Raw genomic sequence first — 25,309 nt, 5'->3', positions numbered from 1 at the left:
ACGCTGCTGGATCCCCGTTACAAGGACAACGTACCGTCCTTAATTCACTCACTGGAGCGCGATCGCAAGATGCGCGAGTACAAGCGCACGCTGGTAGACGCCATGCTGCTGGCATTCCCATCTGACAGCGGGGCCACAGTGGAAGCACAAGGCAGAGGAGGAGGAGGAGGAGGTCGCCAACGCAACCAGGGCACCGCCAGCACCTCAGAAGGCAGGGTTAGCATGGCCGAAATGTGGAAAAGCTTTGTCAGCACGCCACAACAAACAGCAGCACCAGCAGCTCAGATGGAACGTCTTAGCAGGAGGCAGCATTTTACCAACATGGTGGAGCAGTATGTGTGCACACGCCTACATGTAGTGAATGACGGGTCTGCCCCCTTCAACTTCTGGGTCTCCAAATTGGGCACATGGCCTGAGCTTGCCCTTTACGCCTTGGAGGTGCTGGCGTGCCCTGCAGCCAGTGTATTATCTGAACGGGTATTTAGCACGGCTGGGGGCGTTATAACAGACAAGCGCAGCCGCCTGTCCAGAGACAATGTGGACAAGCTCACGTTCATTAAAATGAACCAGGCATGGATCCCACGGGACTTTTCCGTACCTTATGCAGAATAGCAATGGATACCGACCTTACCCACCCATTGTTCCATTTTTGCTCTTTCTCACTCTTTTGGGGTGTACCCTCATTTAAAATTTGTGAAAAGAAGCAGTGTTGGCTACCTCGTCCTCCTCCTCAGGGCCAGATTAATGTAGGGGCTATTGGAGCTGCAGCTCCAGGCCCCTACCTTTTATATAGGCCCCGGGTTGGCCATATTCACTGTTACCGCTCTTCTGTCACTTGTAAACACAGAAGTCTGGCTTCTATGCTCGCTTCCCCAGGCAGCACCCTCAGAACCTCCCCACACAGCGTGAAGGCCGGACAAGGAGGGACAGTTGGCGATGCATGGATGTGTTTATGGGCTTCAGAGACAGCATCCCATGTTGAATTAGGCATGCATGGCTGCACCCTTCCTCCTCTGGGTGCATGGCAAGGCACGGCCCTAAGGCCCTTCAAAATCCTCAGCACCAAGCCCATGATGCTGTTAATCCGGCCCTGGTCCTCCTCCACCGCCGCTTCCACCTACACCGCCCATAGGTGTGCGCAGCCTATTGCATTAAGGTGTGCACCCCAAAGTTGAAATACACATGCATGTGTTTGCCAGCAGGGAGAGTAATGTATCGGGGCCATGTACCTGTAGGCAAGGAGAAATAGAGCAGAGCAGGTCCCAGGGAGATCTTTCCCATCTCCTCACTGGCAATGCTATGTGCCCTAGGTGATTAGGGTGTGCCCAGGCACACCCAGCACACCCTGTGCGCACGCCTATGTCACCGCCACATCCACCACCACCTCAACCTCCCTCCTACTCCATATGGGCCTCGTCCTTCAGAGATGAAGAAGAACATTGTTTTATTTTTCTGTTTTTTTTTGTTGTTTTAAGTTATTTCCCTATCCACATTTGTTTGCAGAGCACTTGCCATGCTCTTAATTACGTTTTGCTGCCATTTGCAGCACTCTAGCCCTTTCCTTTGGTGTTTTAGAGCCATTTTAGTGCCTTAAAGTTCGGGTCCCCATTGACTTCAATGGGGTTCGGTGTCCGGGAAAAGTTCGGTAAAAGTCCGGGACACGGACCCGGACTTTTTTTTAAAGTTCGGCCGAACCCGTCGAACACGGACATCTAGGTGTCCGCTCAACCCTAGTCATATATATTTTATATGAATTAAATTCACATTGTGGGAATAATTTGCACTGCATTTAGCACAGACATGTCACTTTATTTTTGATACTGTGGGCGATGATTTTGAATACAAGAAGAATATATATATATATATATATATATATATATATATATATATATATATATAATTGAAGGCACTTTGTTAGTAGTTTTTGATGCATTTTTCACTTGTAGGTTTGATGAAGCTGGCCTGGCACATCATCATCAATTGAGCAAATCAAATCAAACCGCGATTAACTACTTGCCTTCTGTGCACTTAAACACCCTTCCCATCCAGGCCAATTTTCAGCTTTCAGCGCTGTCACACTTTGAATGACAATTGCGCGGTCATGCTACACTGTACCCATATAAAATTTTTATCATTTTTTTCACACAAATAAAGCTTTCTTTTGGTGGCATTTAATCATCTCTGGGTTTTTTATTTTTTACAAAAAAAAAGAAAAAAGGCAGAAAATTTTGAAAAAAAAAAAGTTTTTCTTATTTTTTGCAAGTAAATTTTGAAAATAAATAAACTTTTCTCCTTCACTGATGTGTGCTGATGAGGCGGCACTGATGGGCACTGATGGGCACTGATGAGGTGGCACTTATGGGCACTGATGAGGTGGCACTGATGAGGAGGTACTAATATGCCGCACTGATGAGCACTGATAGGCGGCACTGCTTGGCACTGAGAGGTGGCACAGCTGGGCACTGAGAGGTGGCACAGCTGGGCACTGAGAGGTGGCACTGGCGGGTGGCACTGATGGGCACTGGCGGGTGGCACTGATGGGCACTGGCGGGTGGCACTGATGAGGACTGATGGGCGGCACTGATGAGCACTGATGGGCAGCACCATCAGTGCCCACACTCAGTGCCCATAGTGCTGCCAGTCAGTGCTCATCAGTGCCTAGATGAGCAGGCACTGACTGGCAGCACTATGGGCACTGATTGTGTGCACTGATGGGGGGCACTGATGGTGGGCACTGTGGGCATTGAAGGTGTGTTTGGTGTACCTCTAGTAATCAGGGCACTGGTGATCGGTGCCCTGATCACTTTTTGATCGAGCACTTGTACTTGTATTTTTACTCAAGTAGAAATTTTGAGTACTTTATACAAGTCTGCACCACGGTCATACAAATACTCGTTGACGGCTTTTTCTTGTTGGAGCAGGCGGTCGAACATTAGGAGTGTTGAATTCCAACATGTCGTGCTGTCGCAAATCAATCGCTTCACTGGCATGTTTCGCCGCTGAATATCTGAAAAGTGCGCCATGGCCGTGTAGGAACGCCTGAAATGGCCACACACCTTCCTGGCCTGCTTGAGGACGTCCTGTAAGCCTGGCTACTTATGCACAAAGCGTTGTGCAATCAGATTCAACACATGTGCCATGCACGGTACATGTGTCAACTTGCCCAAATTCAATGCCGCCAACAAATTGCTTCCGTTGTCACACACCACTTTGCCGATCTCCAGTTGGTGCGGGGTCAGCCACTGATCCACCTGTGTGTTCAGGGCGGACAGTAGTGCTGGTCCGGTGTGACTCTCTGCTTTCAGGCAAGCCAACCCCAAGACGGCGTGACACTGTCATATCCGGCATGTGGAATAGCCCCTGGGGAGCTGGGGGGTGCAGTTGGTGTGGAGCAAGACGCAACAGCAGAAGAGGACTCAGCCGAGGAGGTTAGCAAAGAGGATGGAGTAGGAGGAGTAGAGGAGATGGCAGCAGGCCTGCCTGCAAGTCGTGGCGGTGTCACCAACTCCTCTGCAGAGCCACGCATTCCATGCTTGGCAGCCGCCAGCAGGTTTACCCAATGCGCAGTGTAAGTGATATACCTGCCCTGACCGTGCTTTGCATACCAGGTATCAGTGGTTAGATGGACCCTTGCCCCAACACTCTGTGCCAGACATGACATGACTTCCTTTTCCACAATAGAGTACAGGTTGGGGATTGCCTTTTGTGAAAAAAATTTCGGCCGGGTACCTTCCACTGCGGTGTCCCAATAGCGACAAATTTTTGAAGGCCTCAGACTCCACCAGCTTGTATGGTAAAAGCTGGTGGGCTAAGATTTCCGACAAGCCAGCTGTCAGACACCGGGCAAGGGGGTGACTCTGTGACATTGGCTTCTTACGCTCAAACATTTCCTTGACAGACACCTGACTGTGGGCAGATGAGCAGGAACTGCTGAAGGTGAGAGGCGGAGTGGCGGGTTGTTATGGGGCAAGGAGGACAGCAGTGGTTGACGTGGCCGAAGATGCTGGACCAGGAGGAGGATGGTGGCTTTGAGTTTGTGTGCTGCTTGTACTCCTGTGTTGATCCCATAGGCGTTTGTGATGCAAAGCAGTTGTACCTAGGTGGGTGTTGGACTTCCCACGACTCAGTTTCTTTTGGCACAGGTTGCAAATGGCATCGCTGTTATCAGAGGCAAACACACAAAAAAAATGCCACACTGCTGAGCTTTGGAATGATGGCCTTCTGGTGGTGGCAACAGCTTGCGTTGATTGGCGGGCTGTCTGGCTGACCCCGGGTGCCGATACATGCTGTCTGACTGTGCCACTAGCTCCTTGCGATGACCTCCCCCTGCTTCCAACTCGTCTCCTCCTCCTCTCCGTCTCCCCATCTGAACTTTCCCCCTCTTCCCCCTCTTCTTCTCCTCTTTTGAGCAGGCACCCAGGTGAAATCCACAGACACATCGTCATCATCAGCCGCTTCACTTGACAACTCAGCAAAGGCAGCAGCAGCAGGTACAACATCATAATCATCATCACAATGTACGTCAATGTGTATAATGCTGCCTGACAGACATATCCCCGTTATCTACATCCTCTGGCACTAATGGTTGCGCATCACTTATTTCTTCCAACTGATGTGTAAATAACTCCGACAGATCAAGTGAAGCGGCTGTGGTGCTAGTGTTGGTGGTGGTGCCGGCGGGCGGGCGAGTGGTAAATTGAGAGGTGCCCGAAGCTGAGCTGGAGGAGGATGGTGCATCAAGGTTCCGAGCGGAAGCTGTAGAAGATTGGGTGTCCTGTGTAAGCCAGTCAACTATGTCCTCAGAATTTTTTGAGTTCAGGGTACGTGGCTTCTGAACACTGGGCATTATTCTAGGGCCAATTATTGGCATTATCACAGCACCATGACCACGACGGCCCCTGAGGGGTGGCCTGCCTCTGCCTGTGATTTTTTTTAGATTTGTGGTACTATGCATGCAAGGTGCTGTGCCACCCTATATGAGTGTTGGGCAGTGGGTACAGTACAGTCTGTGGACCTGACACTCACTGGCAGGCAACTATAAAATATATATATTTTTTTAATTTGCAAGGTGCTGTGCCACCGTATATATGAGTGGTGGGCACTGCAGTGGGCATAGTACACTCTGTGGACCTGACACTCACTGGCAGGCCAGGCAACTGCAATTATAAAAAATATATTTTTTTTTAATTCTCAAGGTGCTGTGCCACCGTATATATATATGAGTGGTGGGCACAGTACACTCTGTGGACCTGACACTCACTGGCAGGCCAGGCAACTGCAATTATAAAAAATAATTTGTGCAATGTGACGGCGCGGCCCCTATCTCCATTCCCAGTCGATACCTCATCAGGGAAAACGCGTTGGGGGAGAAGCCTGCGCTGTCACCACCTGTGGTCCATGCTGCAGAGCGGCCACGATTGAAATAACATTCGCCTATTTATCCAACTTTAAATGTAAGTGTTCTACCTTTACTAATAAAGTCTTATAAGAGGTAATGCACTATTGCCTGTTTTATTCTCCTTTTGGGATTTATCTGTGATTGAGTGTGAGGGGTACAGGAAAGAGATTAACCTCCCCACGGCAACAGGAGTCTGAACAGGATCTGCTAGAAAGTTCACTGCCTGACAGTCTGGATAGCCACAAATTGAAAGTTCTGCACCCGCACAAAGCGGTTCAGTGATTTGAGGTCCATAAAGGGCTCTTTAATGGAAAGAGCCTGTAGATCACCAATTCTTCTTGCTGTAGTGATGGCTACTTTTAGAGAAAGAAATTTTAATGAGATTTCCTTTAAAGGTTCAAAAAGGGTCCTTAGATAACGCCTCTAGGACCCTGTTCAGGTCCCAAGGAGGGAACCTGTCTTTAGTAATAGGGGTAACCCTTTGTCTAGCCAACAAAAATCTTTTAACGGCTCTTTTGCCAGACTGGAGTCCAAAAAAACTGAAAGAGCCACTATCTGTACCTTAAGGGTGTTCACCGCCACACCCTTATCTACTCCATCTTGCAAAAATTCCAGGATCATGGGAGTAGAGGTAGCAGCAAAGTCCTTTTACTTCTTCCAGGCACAGAATTTTTTCCATACTTTCAAATACATTTTTCTAGTGACTGTTTTTCTGCTCAGTAGGAGTATCTACAACTTTATCTGAGCATCCTTTTGCTCTAAGCAATTGGTGTTCAGTAACCAGGCCGTCAGATGGAAGAAACCTGGGTTCTGCCACTGTACTGGTCCCTGAGACAGAAGGTCTGGGGAGACTGGGATATGCCAAGGACAGGCTATGGACATGGCTTTCAGGATTGGGAACCATGGCCTTTTGGGCCACCAGGGAGCGATCAGAATTAAATTCAGATCCTACGTCCTGCTCAATTTCTGGAGCACTCTGGGAATTCGCATCAGATGTGGAAAGGCGTAGGCCAGATTGAACTTCCAGGGCTGAGCTAAGGCATCCAGCCCTACCATTTCTTTGGACCTGGATAGGGAGAAGAAGTTCTTCACCTTCTTGTTCAGAGCTGAGGCAAATAGGTCTATCTCTGGTTGCCCAAACCTCTCTACTACAGACTGGAAGACTTTGGGATTCAATTCCCATTCCCCTTCTTTGATGCTGTAGTGGCTGAGAAAATCCGCCTGCAGGTTGTCCTTTCCCCTGATGTGGACAGCTGCTAGTGAGATTACCCTCCCTTCGGTCCATCCCAAGATGTCTTGGGTTAGGGTAAGGAGAGATCTCGATCTGGTCCCTCCCCGTCGGTTCAGATAGGCCACAGTTGTGGTGTTGTCTGATAATATCAGAACCTCTCTGTTCCATATGAGTTTCCGAAAGGCTTTTAGGGCTTTTCCTACTGCCTTCAGTGCTCTGAAGTTGGATGAGGCTTGTGCTGTTTGTTTGCCCCATATTCCCTGGGTTTGTGCCCCCTCTAGGTGGGCTCCCCAGCCTCTTATACTGGCATCTGTGGTAATCCTTAGTGGGTCCCACTGACCCCATGGCCTACCTTCCGCTAGGTTGTTTGAATTGGTCCACCATTCCAGGGAGGTCTGGACCTGTGGAGTGAGGACAACCATTTCGTCTAGCGACTCTATTCTTCTGTCCCAAGAGGACAGATGGAAGAACAGTAGTTCTCTTGCATGCAGCTGTGCCCACACAATGGCTGGGATACTGGCTGACATAAGGCCTAAGACTTAATACTTTTCTCCTGGGGCAAGATTGAGCATTCTTTAAGTCTAAGACTGCCGAAACTATTTATTCCCTCTTCTCTTTGGGAAGAAAGAGTTTGTGACACCGAGTCCACCTGAAATCCCAGGAAGGATTGTACCTGTGTTGGCACCAGGGACGATTTTTCCCAATTTAGAAGCAATCCTAACTCTTGTAGGGAGGTTATTACTTGCTGGGTGTCTGTCTTTAGTTGGGCCTCTGTTTTTGCAAAAACCAGCAGGTCGTCCAGGTAAGGGATTAGAGCTATCCCTTGATCGTGTAACCAAGCCACTGCTTCCGCTAGGATCTTGGTAAAGATTCTTGGACTGGAGGTTAGTCCAAATGGCAGTGCCCTGAACTGCCAGTAAGAGGTTCCTTTCTCTGTCACTCTGTCATCAGCCTCAGAAACGGCTGATGATCCTGGTGAATAGGAACATACAGGTACGCATCTTTTAGGTCCAGGGTGATCATGAACACATCTTTCAGTAGGTTTTTTCTTACTGAGTAGATGGTCTCCATAGTGAATTTTTTGTATAGAAGGAACTTGTTGAGGTTTCTCAAGTTTATTATCAGGCAAAGTTTCCCTGAGGGTTTTGGGACCACAAACACGTGGGAGTAAAACCATTGGAAAAACTGTTCCTTTGGTACTGGGATGATTACCAGTTGTTCCGCCAGTTCCTGAATCTCTAATAGTAGGGCTTGCCCTTTTTGAGTTCCCTTGGGGACATTTGTAAGGGTTACTGTTGGGAGGTGGTATTGATGCAAATTCCAGTCTGTAGCCTTCTTTTATGGTGCTGCGGATATATGGGGAGACTTATCTCTTCCCAGCCGGAAAGAAATTGAGTCTGCACCCTACTTTGACTTTTAAGTCATTTTTAATCCTTTACAGCTGAGGTGGAAGGAAAGGACGCACTGTTTCTTGATCTTTCCTTCCGAAAATTCCAGCTCTTTGAAGGTTCCCTTTTCCTTCTTTGTTGTTTATTATCCCTGGGGCCACAAAAAAAATTCCTGTTAGCCTCTCTAGGTTTTGTGGGAAATTTCTTCCCTTTTTCTGAAGATCTGGAAAGGACATTGTCCAAACCTGAACCAAACAAAAGGGTCCCCTCAAATGGAAGACCACAAAGCTTGGTCTTGGATGTGAGGTTACCTTCCCACTCCTTAAGCCAAATAGCTCTTCTGGCTGAGTTCAGGAGAGCTGTTTTGGCAGATGCTTCTGATTCTAGTGCGGTGTCTGCCAGGTAGGCCAATGCCTTATCACCGACAGGGAGTCCTGGATTTCTTGGGTTTTTGTCTGAGACAGACTTTTACTGAGTCTATCCACCCAGGAAAAGGCATTTCTGGCCACACAGGAGGCTGTTAGACCTGAAGCCATAGTAGCTGCATTGGCATCCCAAGCTTTTCCCAGTAAAGTTTCTGCTTTTCGGCTCATGGCATCCTTGATGCTACCAGCATCTAGAAAGGAGAGATCTGATTTTCTAGAAACTTGTGCCAAGGGAGCATCCAGTTTTGGTATTTTTAGGAATTTGCTTGTATCCTCCTCCTTAAAGGGGAATCTCCTCTTCCAGGAGCTCCCTTTATTTAACCTATTCTCAGGTAATTGCCATTGCTGAAGAATCAGTCTTCAGTGAATGGTGAACATGAAAAACTCTAGAGAAACTCTTCCCTGTCCCTTTGTAGAGTTTATCCTGTGCCATGGTTTCTCTAGGCAAACCAGGTATCTCTTCTGAGGCATAGATGGCCTGAAGGAGAACCTGCATATTTTCTAACCCAAAAAGGTTTTTGCTGACTCTGCCTCGTCTGGGGCATCTGAGTCCTTATTCCCTTCAGCATCTGAGCAGGATGGGGAATCTGAGCGGCTCTCCTCTGGAGAAAAACCTTCTGTCCTGACTCGAGTTGGGGGAAGGTTTTCTGTAGTTTGGAGTAATACCTGACTGTCCCGCTCTTGATAGAGCTCTTCCTTTAGAAGAAGTCCCTTCCATTGAAGAGGGATCTATAGGGTCCACTCTATTAGCTCCTAGAGTGGACCTAACTGTCATCATAGTGGACAGCATTTCCTCCTGCATTGTCTTAAAAAAGTCTTTCATCATTCCTGAAGTTTCCATTGCTGTCATTCTATAAAGGCATTTATAGCAAAAGGCCTTAGTGTGGGAGCTGGGCAACTTATCTGAGCAATTACCACACTTCCTATGAACAACGTGCCCTTACAATGCTGGTGTAGAGACAGAGGTTTCTTGTGGACCGCTCAAGGACTCTGGAAGACAGGATACAAGATAGTATACAGTAAGTATCACCCTTCCTATAATAAATTATGACATGAGGACCATCTGTTTTTGAATCATTTCACTGCATCTAATTAGAAATTTGCTATCCTAGGAACCTAACAGGAGGCTGCACCCTATTTATAGTTCCTACTATCTAGGTCCAGCTACTCCAGGTACTTTTCCCCATTTTTATACCCTCCTCTGTTTAGACAATGATTACATTACACTATGATTTCATACACACTATGCTATTTTTCCAGGTGTATGATTCAACTACTCAATTCAAGAATTGGATACGCTTGAATCTCTACTCCTCAGTTATATCCGCACCAATTAACTCCATATATAGATGAAGACATGATTAACAGTGATATATAACAACATATGTTCCTATTTCAGTACCTATCCTTGGACCACCCTATCCCTACACACATCTTGTTTATTTGGGGGAACACTGGACCCCCATAACGCTTTTTTGGAGGACCCGATCACCCCATCATTCACCCACTGACATACCAAGGTACGATGTAACACAGATCCTACAACTTAAAATTATGTTACCCCTAGACCAGCTCTCATATAAGGATATATACATTGCAGGAAGGTGATTCCGGTTGGAAACATACTCTCCTGCACTCGGACCCGCTTAATACAGGATCTTGCCTCCATAGACGTACTAACGTTTCCACAAGGTATACCTCCATAGTATATATTTCACCTATAACTCGCAGGATATTTCCAAATAAAGTAACTACTCTACATATCCCCCTATATATGCCAACACAGATGCCATTGTGACCTTCCACTGGGTATCCTCGCTGGGACCACATGCGGGAGGATCGGTACCCCTAGGACCCCCTCTTGGCGCACTGTCGGCACCCTACGCAGCGGACCTCTCCCTTCTCTGCTTTTATCAGCTGTGACTCTCTTGTCACATTCGGATCACTCTACTGGTATGCATTTCTGTACATCAAATGATATTCACAGATGTAATGATTAACTACTCTGTTATATCTGTATATGAACATATATTTAACATACCACAACCTGTGTAACTAACAAAACTACTATCTGCTATGTTATGTAGGAAATCAAAATCTCTCCGCATCCAGACCCCTGAAGAAAGGCCTGCGTGCCTGAAACGTGTCGGGTTGGAGGATTTCCTTCAAAGCAAACATATGCCACTGAGTATATGTACCATCATCATCTTTATTGTCCTGGTTTTACATCCATACACACTCTGTATATATTGTAATATGTCTACATTCTAGATCTTTTACAGATCGATTTTAATATTTTTTTTAATAAAATTATTTAAATTTTACTTTCTTGTGGAAGTGTATTACCGCTAAAATCCCGCAACCCAGGGGGACCCCTTGTCCACTTTTGAGGACCATAGAAAGAACATGGTGGGTTCCAATAAGTTCAAGGAAATGATACAACTTCCAGGTATTTTTTATGTCGGTAACCAGCAGTCTTAAAAAATGCATAGACCCAATAAGGGTTACATGTTCAGCAATTACCCTGCTCAGGCCTGGGTTTGGCTGCCGACACCTGGAGCTGCCTCTCCTCTTCCTTCCCCGGAGGATGAGTCATGGAGGGCTTCATTTCCACAGCAGACATCCGAGCTCCGATAGCCTTGGATTCTGCTTTGCCGCTCGTAAGTGGCTCCGGCATCTCCTCCACGTTCTTCCGCTTTCCCGTGTCGCGCGTGTATGACGTTGCGCCGGAATTTCCAGTTTTGAAGATGAGGCTTGAAGTGCCTGTCCGGCGGGAAATTCAAAAACCTTCGGTGGAGGAGAGCTGCTGGCGCCGGATCGCAAGACCTGGAAACATCCCGCAGGTGACCGAGGGCTTGCACCACATTGGGCGACCTGCAAGAAGCCTGGATGGGGCAGCAGGTAAAGCTCCGCTCGTGGGGTCCCCCAGGGGGAACCCGTGGCCTTTCGCTGAACCTGGCTCACAGGGTTCCCTTTCGACTCCATAAGTCTGAAGGTTAGTAATAACACACGTATCTTGTAGGAAGAAACGCAATCTAAACTGAGGGCCTGAGGGAAGGGTGGGGCCTTTTAACTAATCTTAATTGATTGTGTTTCCGGTAGGAGGAGCCTCTCATCTCTCACTGTTGGGCCGTCCTGGAAGACGGGGAGAGAAAAACTTTTTAAAGGGACAGTGTAAAAAAATACAAGAAGAAAAAATAAGAAAAAAAAAAAAGCACCTCGTCCCTCTGTGCTTGCGCGCAAATGCGAACACATACACAAGTCGCGCCCACATATTTATATGGTTTTCAAACCACACGTGAGGTATCTCCACGATTGTTCAAGCGAGAGCAATAATTCTAGCACTAGACCTCCTCTGAAACGCTAAACTGGTAACCTGTAGAAATGTTTAAAGCAACGCCTATGGACATTTAAGTACCAAACTTTGTTACCATTCCACGAGCGTGTGCAATTTTGAAGCATGACATGTTAGGTATCAATTTACTTGGCGTAACATTCTCTTTCACATTAGAGAAAAAAATTGGGCCAACTACTGTTTTTATATTTTTTTATTCACATAAGTGTATTTTTTCCAAAAAAATTGCATTTGTAAGACCGCTGTGCAAATACGGTGTGACAAATATTGCAACGATCTCCATTTTATTCTCTAGGGTCTCTGCTAAAAAAAAAAAAAAAAAAACAAATATAATGTTTTGAGGGTTCTAAGGCTCCGTTCACATGTGGGCGTTTTTGGGCATTTTTGGAGCGTTTTTCTGCTCACTAATCAGCTCTCAAAACGCCCAACAAGACAAATCCCATTCATTGCAATGACCCCTGTTCACATCTGAGCGTTTTGACGCCCTAAGGAAAACGCCAAACGCTCAAAAAAGTACTTGAGCTTCTTTTTGGGCAGATCACAGGCGTTTTGTCCCATAGACATCAATGTAAAGTGTTATTTGGCGTTTCACAGGCGTTTTACAAGTGTTTTACAAACGTTTTGTTGCTCCTGATCAGCTCAAACAGCACAAATCTACACCCAGCTCTCCACCCAGCTCTCCACCCAGCTCTCCACCCCCTTGGCACGCCTCTGTGAGCACATTGTCCAGGAAACATGGAAGAAACTAATTTCTTATTAGAAGCTGAATCTTTCATTGCTATTATCCGGACTTTTACTTGTCTGTATGATACCAAAAACATCCATTATAAGAACAGGAATAAGAGGCAGAGGGCATGGGAGGAAATAGCTACTAAAGTTATTTCAGGGTGGTCGACATTGAGCAAGAAGCAGCAGCATGAGAAAGGTAAAGTGTTGTGTTCTGCATGTCTTGCCTTGTGTCTGATTTCATGTCTGCATTTACAACATCATGTATGTGGGGGGAGATATGTGTTGCATTGCATATCAGTGTCCACCAGTGCCACATATCAGTGCCACAAGTCAGTGTCCAAGAATGCCACAAATCAGTGCCGCAAATCAGTGTCCACCAGTGCCACAAATCAGTGCCGCAAATCAGTGTCCACCAATGCCACATATAAGTGCCACAAATCAGTGTCCAAGAATGCCACAAATCAGTGCCGCAAATTAGTGTCCACCAGTGCCACATATCAGTGCCACAAATCAGTGTCCAAGAATGCCACAAATCAGTGCCGCAAATTAGTGTCCACCAGTGCCACATATAAGTGCCTCAAATCAGTGTCCAAGAATGCCACAAATCAGTGCCGCAAATTAGTGTCCACCAGTGCCACATATCAGTGCCACAAATCAGTGTCCAAGAATGCCACAAATCAGTGCCGCAAATTAGTGTCCACCAGTGCCACATATCAGTGCCACAAATCCGTGTCCAAGAATGCCACAAATCAGTGCCGCAAATTAGTGTCCACCAGTGCCACAAGTCAGTGTCCACCAATGCCACATATAAGTGCCACAAATCAGTGTCCAAGAATGCCACAAATCAGTGCCGCAAATTAGTGTCCACCAGTGCCACATATCAGTGCCACAAATCAGTGTCCAAGAATGCCACAAATCAGTGCCGCAAATTAGTGTCCACCAGTGCCACATATCAGTGCCACAAATCCGTGTCCAAGAATGCCACAAATCAGTGCCGCAAATTAGTGTCCACCAGTGCCACAAGTCAGTGTCCACCAATGCCACATATAAGTGCCACAAATCAGTGTCCAAGAATGCAGTGTCCAGTGCCGCAAATTAGTGTCCACCAGTGCCACAAATCAGTGCCGCAAATCAGTGTCCACCAGTGCCACAAATCAGTGCCACAAGTCAGTGTCCACCAATGCCACATATAAGTGCCACAAATCAGTGTCCAACAATGCCACATATCAGTGCCACGTATCAGTGCCACAAATCAGTGTCCACCAGTGCCACAAATCAGTGCCACGTATTATTGCCACGAATAAGTGTCCACCAGTGCCACGTATCAGTGCCACGTATTAGTGCCACGAATAAGTTTCCACCAGTGCCACGTATCAGTGCCACGTATCAGTGCCACGTATTAGTGCCACGAATAAGTTTCCACCAGTGCCACGTATCAGTGCCACGTATTAGTGCCACGAATAAGTTTCCACCAGTGCCACGTATCAGTGCCACGTATTAGTGCCACGAATAAGTGTCCACCAGTGCCACGTATTAATGCCACGAATAAGTGTCCACCAGTGCCACGTATCAGTGCCACGTATCAGTGCCACGAATAAGTTTCCACCAGTGCCACGTATCAGTGCCACGTATCAGTGCCACGTATTAGTGCCACGAATAAGTTTCCACCAGTGCCACGTATCAGTGCCACGTATCAGTGCCACGTATTAGTGCCACGAATAAGTTTCCACCAGTGCCACGTATCAGTGCCACGTATTAATGCCACGAATAAGTGTCCACCAGTGCCACGTATCAGTGCCACGTATCAGTGCCACGAATAAGTTTCCACCAGTGCCACGTATCAGTGCCACGTATTAATGCCACGAATAAGTGTCCACCAGTGCCACGTATCAGTGCCACGAATAAGTTTCCACCAGTGCCACGTATCAGTGCCACGAATAAGTTTCCACCAGTGCCACGTATCAGTGCCACGTATTAATGCCACGAATAAGTGTCCACCAGTGCCACGTATCAGTGCCACGTATCAGTGCCACGAATAAGTTTCCACCAGTGCCACGTATCAGTGCCACGTATCAGTGCCACGAATAAGTTTCCACCAGTGCCACGTATCAGTGCCACGTATCAGTGCCACGGATAAGTTTCCACCAGTGCCACGTATCAGTGCCACGAATAAGTGTCCACCAGTGCCACGTATCAGTGCCACGTATCAGTGCCACGAATAAGTTTCCACCAGTGCCACGTATCAGTGCCACGTATCAGTGCCACGTATTAGTGCCACGAATAAGTTTCCACCAGTGCCACGTATCAGTGCCACGTATCAGTGCCACGGATAAGTTTCCACCAGTGCCACGTATCGGTGCCACGAATAAGTGTCCACCAGTGCCACGTATCAGTGCCACGTATTAGTGCCACGAATAAGTGTCCACCAGTGCCACGTATCAGTGCCATGTATTAGTGCCACGAATAAGTGTCCACCAGTGCCACGTATCAGTGCCACGTATCAGTGCCACGAATAAGTGTCCACCAGTGCCACGTATTAATGCCACGAATAAGTGTCCACTAGTGCCACGTATCAGTGCCACAAATCATTGTCCACCAGTGCCACATATCAGTGCCACACATGAGTGCCACAAATAAGTGTCCACCAGTGCCACGTATCAGTGCCACAAATCATTGCCACGTATCAGTGTCCACCAGTGCCACGTATCAGTGCCACCTTTACTTGGGGCGACTTGAGAAGTCGCCCGAAAAGTCAGAGTAGTGTGAATGGAGTAGAGGGTTGTTTTTTTTTTAATAATGCTCTCGCTCTGGCTATACTTTTTTTTCTTACCTTGTAGTTTAATTGCACAAACAAAATCCCTGGTCACATGACACCACAAATAAGCACTTTGTATCATACCATGAATGCACACCAATACAGAATGTTAGATTGCAATAATACCTTTATTTGAAATGATACCTTTAAATTTATTTAATGCACATCAATACAGAGATTGTCACTTATCAATTGTCATTAGCAATTTTCAATGGCTTCCATTTGCCATGGAACCTGTCCTGTGTTCATGAAGAAGTTGTTGAAGGTATCTCGAACATATGCACCAGTTGTGTTCCCACGACTCCCGCTCCATTGTGCCCTCTGCATTGTGTGCATTAAAGCATCTTCGAAGCACACACCATCCCGCTTCCTTACAAAATTATGTAAGATGCACGCTGCCTTGGCTGCGCATATTGCGTTTTCCATGTTGAGATTTATGACGCTGTGTAAAAATCGCCATTTGTTTGATAGCAGGCCAAAAGCACACTCAACCACTCTCCTTGCTCTGGTTAGCCTATAGTTGAACACCCTCTTCTCCACATTGAGGTTTCGGCTTGAGTATGGCCTTAGAAGGTGTTCATGAAGCGCAAACGCTTCATCCCCAACAAACACATAGGGGACAGGTGGACCATTGGTTCCCGGTAGTGGATTGTTATCAGGTAGGTCTAGGTTATTGTTACGTAGCATCTGGCCAAAAGTAGAATGCGCAAAGATGCTGGAGTCCGAACTACTCCCGTAAGAGCCAATATCAATGTAGCGGAAGCAATAATTGGCATCCACGACCGCCAATAGAACAAAAGAGAAATATTTTTTATAATTAAAATATTTTGTACCACTGTTAACTGGTTTAATTACTCGTATATGCTTGCCATCTATAGCTCCTACACAGTTTGGGAAATTGCATCTTTCCCAAAAGACTTTAGAAATAGAGAGCCACTCGTCCTCCTTAGGTTGGGCCATCTCCACATCATGTAAGACATCCCAGATTTTGTCACAAGTGTCCCGTATAATGTAGCTAGCTGTAGATTTCCCAATCATAAATGCAAAGTGTAAACTTGCCAGGGATTGACCAGTTGCTAAGTACCTGTGGAAAAGAAAAAAAAAACATAATTATTTTCTTTTTTTAACAGTTTTTCAACTTAAACGTAAATGGAAAAGCTTGAAGGACGCTTATGCCCGTTATAAGCGCCAGTTAAGGGAGTTCCGGAGTGGGCAGGCAGCTGAGGAACCGCCGCAATATATTCATGCAAAAGACCTTGACTTTCTGTGGCCTTCACTACAAATGAATAAGTAGGTCATGTTACTTTGAAAGTTACATATAAAGTATGCATGCAGACATTCTAGAGCATGTTTTTTTTTTCCACAGTACCCAGAGTTCCTGGAGCAACACAGCTCCTGAAGAAGAGGACGACAACGAAGTGGAGGAGAGTCAAGAAATACAAATTGAAGAACAACGAGAAATGCAATTTATGGACATGGCAGTACCGGACATGTCATTAACTGAATTAGCATCTCCCTCCCTTGAAATGCCAGTTCCAGATAATACAGAACCCCAAGTAGAAGAAAGACCTTTGACAGAGGTATCAAGAAGCCCTGAAATGCTTCCCCCCCCTGCTGCGACACTACGGCGAGCAACCACAAGGCCACCAAAACGAAGAAATGATAGATTTAACCAAATAGTGGGCATGATGTCGCAATTTGTACAAAGAAGGCAGGAAAACCCTACAATTATGTTTCTAAGAAGTCTGGAGCCATTTGTTGACAAGGTCCCTGAATCAAGGCAGATAGCAATGCGGAAGGCAATGCTGGACTGCATTTCCTCCTTCATCCCCTCTGATGACCCACCCTGCCCATCTTCAGCACCTTCCCAAATTACCTCTGCACCTTCCCAAATTACCTCAGCACCTTCCCAAATTACCTGTCCTCCACGTACTTACCACCATGCACCATCCTCATTCGCACCACCACCACCGCCAACACGACCACCTCCCTACTCCGGTTTTCCCCATTACCCAAACCCCTCTTCTGCTCCATCCCCATACTTTACACAGGGAGCAATGTTTGACAATTTATGCCCAAGCTCCCCTACATTTCATAATTTGTAATTTTTTTGGTATACAGTTTTCGGTTGCAACATTCATGTTTGCTCAGGACACTCTCCTGTGTTCAAGAGTTGTTATTATTTAGCATAGAGTTCTATGCAATTCAGCAGATTAAAAAAATTAAAAAAAAATGTACCACAAGTACAAATGTTGTGTTGGTGTCTCTATTTTATTCATACGGGGTATAGCATGGCTTATTCATAGGGGTAGAGCATGGATGCTCAACTTGTGGCCCTCCATCTGTTGTGGGACTAAAAATCACATAATATCTGCGCATTTGGGAGTCTCATGCTTGTAACTGTCAGCAGCTTGCAATGGTTAATGGGACTTTTAGTTCTGCAAAAGCTGCAGGGCCACAGGATCAGCAATACCTGGGGTAGAGGACAAGGGGGAGGAGGTTGGAGGTCTTTGGAGTGTGGGAGTAAACCCACGCAGGCACAGGGAGAACATACAAACTCCAGGCAGGTAGTGTCGTGGTTGGGATTCCAACCAGTGACACTCTTGCGGGTGCACATGGTGGGTGGAAAGGGAGGTGTTTGTACGTGGCACTGGTGGACACTTATTCGTGGCACTGATTCGTGGCACTGGTGGACACTTATTCGTGGCACTGATTCGTGGCACTGATACGTGGCACTGGTGGACACTTATTCGTGGCACTAATACGTGGCAATGATACGTGGCACTTATACGTGGCACTGGTGGACACTTATTCGTGGCACTAATAGGTGGCAATGATACGTGGCACTTATACGTGGCACTGGTGGACACTTATTTGTGGCACTAATACGTGGCAATGATACGTGGCACTGATACGTGGCACTGGTGGACACTTATTCGTGGCACTTATACGTGGCACTGGTGGACACTTATTCGTGGCACTAATACGTGGCAATGATACGTGGCACTGATACGTGGCACTGGTGGACACTTATTCGTGGCACTTATACGTGGCACTGGTGGACACTTATTCGTGGCACTAATACGTGGCAATGATACGTGGCACTGATACGTGGCACTGGTGGACACTTATTCGTGGCACTAATACGTGGCAATGATACGTGGCACTGATACGTGGCACTGGTGGACACTTATTCGTGGCACTAATACGTGGCAATGATACGTGGCAATGATACGTGGCACTGGTGGACACTTATTCGTGGCACTTATACGTGGCACTGGTGGACACTTATTCGTGGCACTAATTCGTGGCACTGATTCGTGGCACTGATACGTGGCACTGGTGGACACTTATTCGTGGCACTAATACGTGGCAATGATTCGTGGCACTTATACGTGGCACTGGTGGACACTTATTCGTGGCACTAATAGGTGGCAATGATACGTGGCACTTATACGTGGCACTGGTGGACACTTATTCGTGGCACTAATACGTGGCAATGATACGTGGCACTGATACGTGGCACTGGTGGACACTTATTCGTGGCACTAATAGGTGGCAATGATACGTGGCACTTATACGTGGCACTGGTGGACACTTATTCGTGGCACTTATACGTGGCACTGGTGGACACTTATTCGTGGCACTAATTCGTGGCACTGATACGTGGCACTGGTGGACACTTATTCGTGGCACTAATACGTGGCAATGATACGTGGCACTTATACGTGGCACTGGTGGACACTTATTCGTGGCACTAATACGTGGCAATGATACGTGGCACTTATACGTGGCACTGGTGGACACTTATTCGTGGCACTTATACGTGGCACTGGTGGACACTTATTCGTGGCACTAATACGTGGCAATGATACGTGGCACTGATACGTGGCACTGGTGGACACTTATTCGTGGCACTAATACGTGGCAATGATACGTGGCACTGATACGTGGCACTGGTGGACACTTATTCGTGGCACTAATACGTGGCAATGATACGTGGCACTGATACGTGGCACTGGTGGACACTTATTCGTGGCACTAATACGTGGCAATGATACGTGGCACTTATACGTGGCACTGGTGGACACTTATTCGTGGCACTTATACGTGGCACTGGTGGACACTTATTCGTGGCACTAATTCGTGGCACTGATTCGTGGCACTGATACGTGGCACTGGTGGACACTTATTCGTGGCACTAATACGTGGCAATGATTCGTGGCACTTATACGTGGCACTGGTGGACACTTATTCGTGGCACTAATAGGTGGCAATGATACGTGGCACTGATACGTGGCACTGGTGGACACTTATTCGTGGCACTAATACGTGGCAATGATACGTGGCACTTATACGTGGCACTGGTGGACACTTATTCGTGGCACTTATACGTGGCACTGGTGGACACTTATTCGTGGCACTTATACGTGGCACTGATACGTGGCACTGGTGGACACTTATTCGTGGCACTAATACGTGGCAATGATACGTGGCACTGATACGTGGCACTGGTGGACACTTATTCGTGGCACTGATACGTGGCACTGATTGTAAGTGGAGTAGGGTGAGGGAGATGGGGTTTGAGAGATGGGGGATGGGGACGTGGGTTGTTGCTTACCGCAGTGTAATGATCAGCCTTTCCACAGGTGGAATACAGTCACGAAAATCAGTGTCTTGTCGCTGAAGATGTGCAGAGAGTAACTCCAGCAACTCATCAAAACTGTACAATATAATATTGATTGTTAGTGGGCAAATAATATATCATTCATAGTACAAGCTTATTGAGGATATTAGGAGATGTACCCACCTTTTTACTGACATCCGTGTGTATTGAAAAAATTTGTCCTCGTGCACACGAAGGTCATCATACATTGCCCAGAACTGGCCACGCTGTCTCCGATTAGCAATCACAGGATGGACCCAGTATTGTCGATTACTCTCTTCCTTCTCTTCCTCCAGCATCAGAAGTGCAAGTGATGCACAAAACAGAAATCCTCTTTCATTGTCGTCCATTTTAAGCAGCAGAGAACTCACACAGACAAAAAAGAAAAAAACAAAATGAAGAAGAGGAGGTCCCTGGGAGGTCCAATGCAGGGGAGGAGGTCCCTGGGAGGTTCCTTTGCAAATTTTGTAAACAAAACACAATGCTTTTCATTGGCCAAGTCACTACACAAAAACGCCTATAAAAAACGCCTATAAAAACGCCTGTAAAACGCTTGTAAACGCTTGCAAAAACGCCTGAAAAAACGCCTGAAAAACGCCAAAACAAGGCTGGAAAAACGATAAACAAACGCCTGAAAAACGCCAACGCCCACATGTGAACCCAGCCTAAGTAATTTTCTAGCAAAAAATATTGATTTTAACTTGTAAACAAGTGTCAGAAATAGACCTGGTCCTTAAGTGGTTAAGATTGAACTAGACAATAATGTCAATACTAAAAGGGCAGCACTTTTTTTTCATAACTAATGGCATCCATACCTGACTGTATTCTGTGATATTAGACATGTATTATTGTATGCACTTATAGGTAATACTTTGGTGCTTTGGTGGGGGGGCTCCCATGGAAGAGGAATAGAGACTAAGATAAGGAGGCAGCCAGCATCACACAGATGTTTTCATATTTCACAGTGCTGGAGCCTTGAGATGCTTAAGGGAGGAGGTGGGTGAAGCCAACACCCACTAGGCATGCGGTGGAAGAGGAAGGTGGCGGCTCCGCTCAGTTTGGACTTGGTACTCTGGAGTAATACTTTTTTGAGGGGCAATTGCCCAGTTGCGCCCCCCCCCCACCCTGGATCCGGCCCTGGTTCAGCAGGAACCAGCCAAGTGTCGACCCATGTAAGGGCGGGCTGGTTGTACAATAGCCTATTTGAAAAAGTCTGCACGATCAACACTGAAGTGATATCCGGCTGTGGCAAACATCTCCACTTACAGAGTATTCTGTCAGGAATGATTGTACAACTGTATTATGTGTGCATTGTATGTGTAAACGTAACCCGAGCAGTACCTGTAGGATTTTGTATTGTGTTACCTGCTGGCTCATGAATGTGTATTGGAAACCCCTGCTGTCCCTCTGTGGAGACCCCGTGTGGCAAACACAGCCACTGGATATTGTCCTATTGTTTGTCTGGCAGAGTAAGGTATTATGGGATGTTCAGTTTTGTGTGTGGAATGTCTCGAAGAGGGAGGGGTTTTGGCTGAGTGTAATCCCTGTGTTTTTTCAATAAACAAGGCAGTCTAGTGTTGACCTTCAAGCCATGTGTCTGCTGGTTATTATAGCGTTGTTAATATTATACGCTACCAGGATTATTGTATGCTCTGCCTGACTACCAGTGGAGATATCGTGGATCGTACGGCTACTCCGCTACAATTGGTGGCAAGCGACGGGATCTTTATCCACACAGCGAAGCAGCGTTCGGCAGTATTCATGCGAACAAAGAGAAAAGAAACCATTCAGGTGAAACCGGAGTTCGGCAGTACGTAAAACTACACGAAAGGCTGGTGAATGGGAACGGATTATACACGGCTAAAGCGGCAGACATTGAAAGCATTGCTGGAGGCAAGAGGCAAGATAGCCAGCAACAAGAACAAGGCGACACTGATCAAAGAACTCATGGAAGAAGACAGAGCAGCCATGGATGCAAGGCCAGAAACAGACCGGGAATTTGAACTGGAATTTCTCAGCAGGATAGCGTTGTATCCAAGTACCCCATCAATGGAAACCCATGAACGGGTCGCAGCAGACGTACATGAATACATCATGGCCATAAGGGGGCCCCAGCCACAACCTCTCCAAGTACACCCAACTCCACTCAGCATGCCGCAAGGTAAACCCAAAATACCGTACCAGGCATTTAAAAACTTCACGGACACGGAGGGAGAAATAGATGGGTATTTGCAAGACTTCGAGAGGCTGTGCCAGTTACATAACATTGACCCAGAGGATCAGGTACAGATATTGGCTGGGAAATTGTCTGGCCGGGCGGCCGATGCGTATCGGGCAGTCCCTAATGCCGACATCCGGGACTACCAGAAAGTTAAGCAGGCGATTTTGACCAGGTATGCCATCACCTCCGAGGCATACCGACTCCAATTCCGGGATCTTAAAAAGCAGGACCAAGATTCCCACACTGAGTTTGCCCATCGGTTGCACAGGGCGGCCACCGGATGGTTAGATGCAACACAAGCCACTTCACGAGAGGATGTTTTGCAATTATTATTGTTGGAGCAGTTTTTCCGGAGACTACCTCAAGAAATGCAGCTCTGGATAAGGGACCGTAAACCTTGCACCCTTCCAGAGGCTGCTAAATTAGCAGATGAGCACCAAGACACTAGACGGGAACAACGACCACCGCCTAGGGTAGTTGCCCAGCAACCCTATCACCGACCAGCAGTTACCGAACCAGCACGCCCACGTTCAGGAGGAGGTAACAGTCAGTACCCCAGGTACCAACCAGGAGCCCATACCCGGTGCCATCTCTGCAACCAAATGGGGCACATACAGAAAGACTGTCCCCGAAATCGGCCTCGTCAGCCCTGGCCGAATCAGGGCTACGCACCAGCACCTCGAGCCGCTGTACACTGTTACCAAGCAGCCGCTGCATTACAACCCCCCACAGCACTCCAAATGGAGGAACCCCTGGGCACCCTACACGAGGTTAACCCCATCCAAGCAGCATCGGACAATCGACAAAACCGACGGCAAGCTGTTCACCTGGAGGGGAGACAACTAGAAGGGTTACGTGACTCTGGGGCTACCATCACATTGGTCCGGAATCACCTTATTGCATCCAGACAACTTACTGGGGATTCTGTAGCTGTGCGAGTAGCTGGGGGAGCCATTTTCAAAGTTCCCACTGCGAAAGTACACCTGAATTGGGGAGCTGGGTCAGGGAATGTGGAGGTGGGCATGATGCAGGATTTACCCGCAGATGTTATTTTGGGCAACGACCTGGGGGAGCTGACTTCAGCTTTTGTTCCCCAATCTACCATCCACGAAGCTTATTCGGTTGTTACCCAGCAGCAGGCTCGCACCACAGGACCACTACTACCACAGACGGGGCGAAACTCCTCCAAACACCAGACACCCAGATACCCGTCCCGCAGTGGGGTACAGTGCCACAGGTGCAAGCAGTTTGGGCACTATCGACGAGACTGTACCCATAGCAGGAACCAAGCTGCATGGATCCGACCAGGGTCACCCCCTTCAGCACAGACAACGGTCCCCTACTATCCAGCAGAGGTTTCCCCAGTTGTACCCAGGTTCAAACACACAGAGGAGCAATGGGGTACCCTTCATGAAGCTAACCCGGTGCAAGCCGCCACGGAGAACCAACAGCATCATCTACAATCGGTCCAGTTAAATGGAATGCCCGCTCAAGGTCTCCGAGACACGGGAGCCACTCTCACCTTGGTCAAGCGACACCTGGTTCCAGATGCCGCCCGAACCGGAGGCTCAGCAGTGGTACGGATGGCAGGGGGAGCAGTACACCGACTACCCACTGCGAGGGTCCACTTGAATTGGGGTGCCGGGTCAGGTCTGATTGATGTGGGGTTGATACGGGAGCTCCCCACCGACATCTTACTGGGGAACGATCTAGGCCAGTTGCCCTCAGCGATCCTGCCAGTCCAGATCCCCGACCAATATCCTGGAGACCTACTGGCCTTCTGAGGTCCAGACGCTTCAATGTTTGGATTAAGAACAGTATTGAGCCCGGTTGTTGCACTGGAGTTTGGTGGTACAACCTTATGACTTTACTATTCACTACCGCCCCGGAAAACAGAATGGCAATGCTGACGGTTATCTCGACAAACTGAACTGGAAAAATTATCTGTGAGTATTCCCCGGACATCCCCAAGCCGATCCGTTATGGATCAGACTGTGTATGCCGGCTTGGTTCTGGGGGGAGCATTGTGGCAAACATCTCCACTTACAGAGTATTCTGTCAGGAATGATTGTACAACTGTATTATGTGTGCATTGTATGTGTAAACGTAACCCGAGCAGTACCTGTAGGATTTTGTATTGTGTTACCTGCTGGCTCATGAATGTGTATTGGAAACCCCTGCTGTCCCTCTGTGGAGACCCCGTGTGGCAAACACAGCCACTGGATATTGTCCTATTGTTTGTCTGGCAGAGTAAGGTATTATGGGATGTTCAGTTTTGTGTGTGGAATGTCTCGAAGAGGGAGGGGTTTTGGCTGAGTGTAATCCCTGTGTTTTTTCAATAAACAAGGCAGTCTAGTGTTGACCTTCAAGCCATGTGTCTGCTGGTTATTATAGCGTTGTTAATATTATACGCTACCAGGATTATTGTATGCTCTGCCTGACTACCAGTGGAGATATCGTGGATCGTACGGCTACTCCGCTACACCGGCAGTGCTGATCAGTGTATTCTGACAGCAGGGAACTTTCCCCACCATCAGAATACAATACCTCAGCAGGAGTGATTTCCCCATCCACATTAAGTGTGTGGGAAGAGTTGATCGAAACAAATAAAATAAATCGTGTATGGGTTGCTTTATTCTGATTGATCAAATGGTATCTGAATTCAAAGTGCATGCATCTTAATACTACGATCCAGGTTAGAAACACAGAGAAAAAAATGGGAAGACATAACTAAGGTTTAAAAATCAGGTCAACATTTATTTTTTAGCTATATTCAATGACTCCATGTTATAAAGAATGGTAGAGGACAGTCCTTCAAGTCATCAGAAAGGGGCTACATCTTCATGCACATTACAGAACAAAATTGCAAAGCAAGTCGGGAAAATTGATGAAGATGAGATCTTTGCGTTGATTGCAGTTCACCTCAACCTTGCTGACAAGCACTGCTAGTCCAGTTAGGCAGACTCGTTGAAATGAAGGCAGGAGCTAAAAAAGAGGAGAGGTATAGGGTTAGAGACAAAACATTTGTAAAGCAGTCCTTAAAGCATATTTCCACTTTTGGAGCCAAAGTGGAATGTAACA

General features: G+C 47.1%; 1 protein-coding gene across 1 annotated transcript; it reads right to left on the bottom strand.

Annotated features, from left to right (window-relative positions):
* Positions 1–15,539: 15,539 nt before the first annotated feature.
* On the bottom strand, positions 15,540–20,270 carry LOC309562188 (uncharacterized protein; the record flags this gene model as incomplete). Its single annotated transcript, XM_082266310.1, has 3 exons — positions 20,152–20,270; positions 19,963–20,064; positions 15,540–16,425 (listed from the first exon to the last, which is right to left on the bottom strand). The coding sequence occupies exons 1-3, from the start codon at positions 20,214–20,216 to the stop codon at positions 15,540–15,542; spliced, it is 1,053 nt and encodes a 350-aa protein (XP_082122436.1). The 5' UTR covers positions 20,217–20,270.
* Positions 20,271–25,309: the final 5,039 nt, after the last annotated feature.

Source organism: Pelophylax lessonae (genome assembly GCF_965119305.1).
Source record: "Pelophylax lessonae genome assembly, chromosome: 8".
NCBI classification, from domain to species: Eukaryota; Metazoa; Chordata; class Amphibia; order Anura; family Ranidae; genus Pelophylax; species Pelophylax lessonae.
Note: the sequence above shows the minus strand (reverse complement) of the source record. Positions and strands in the feature narration are given on the sequence as shown.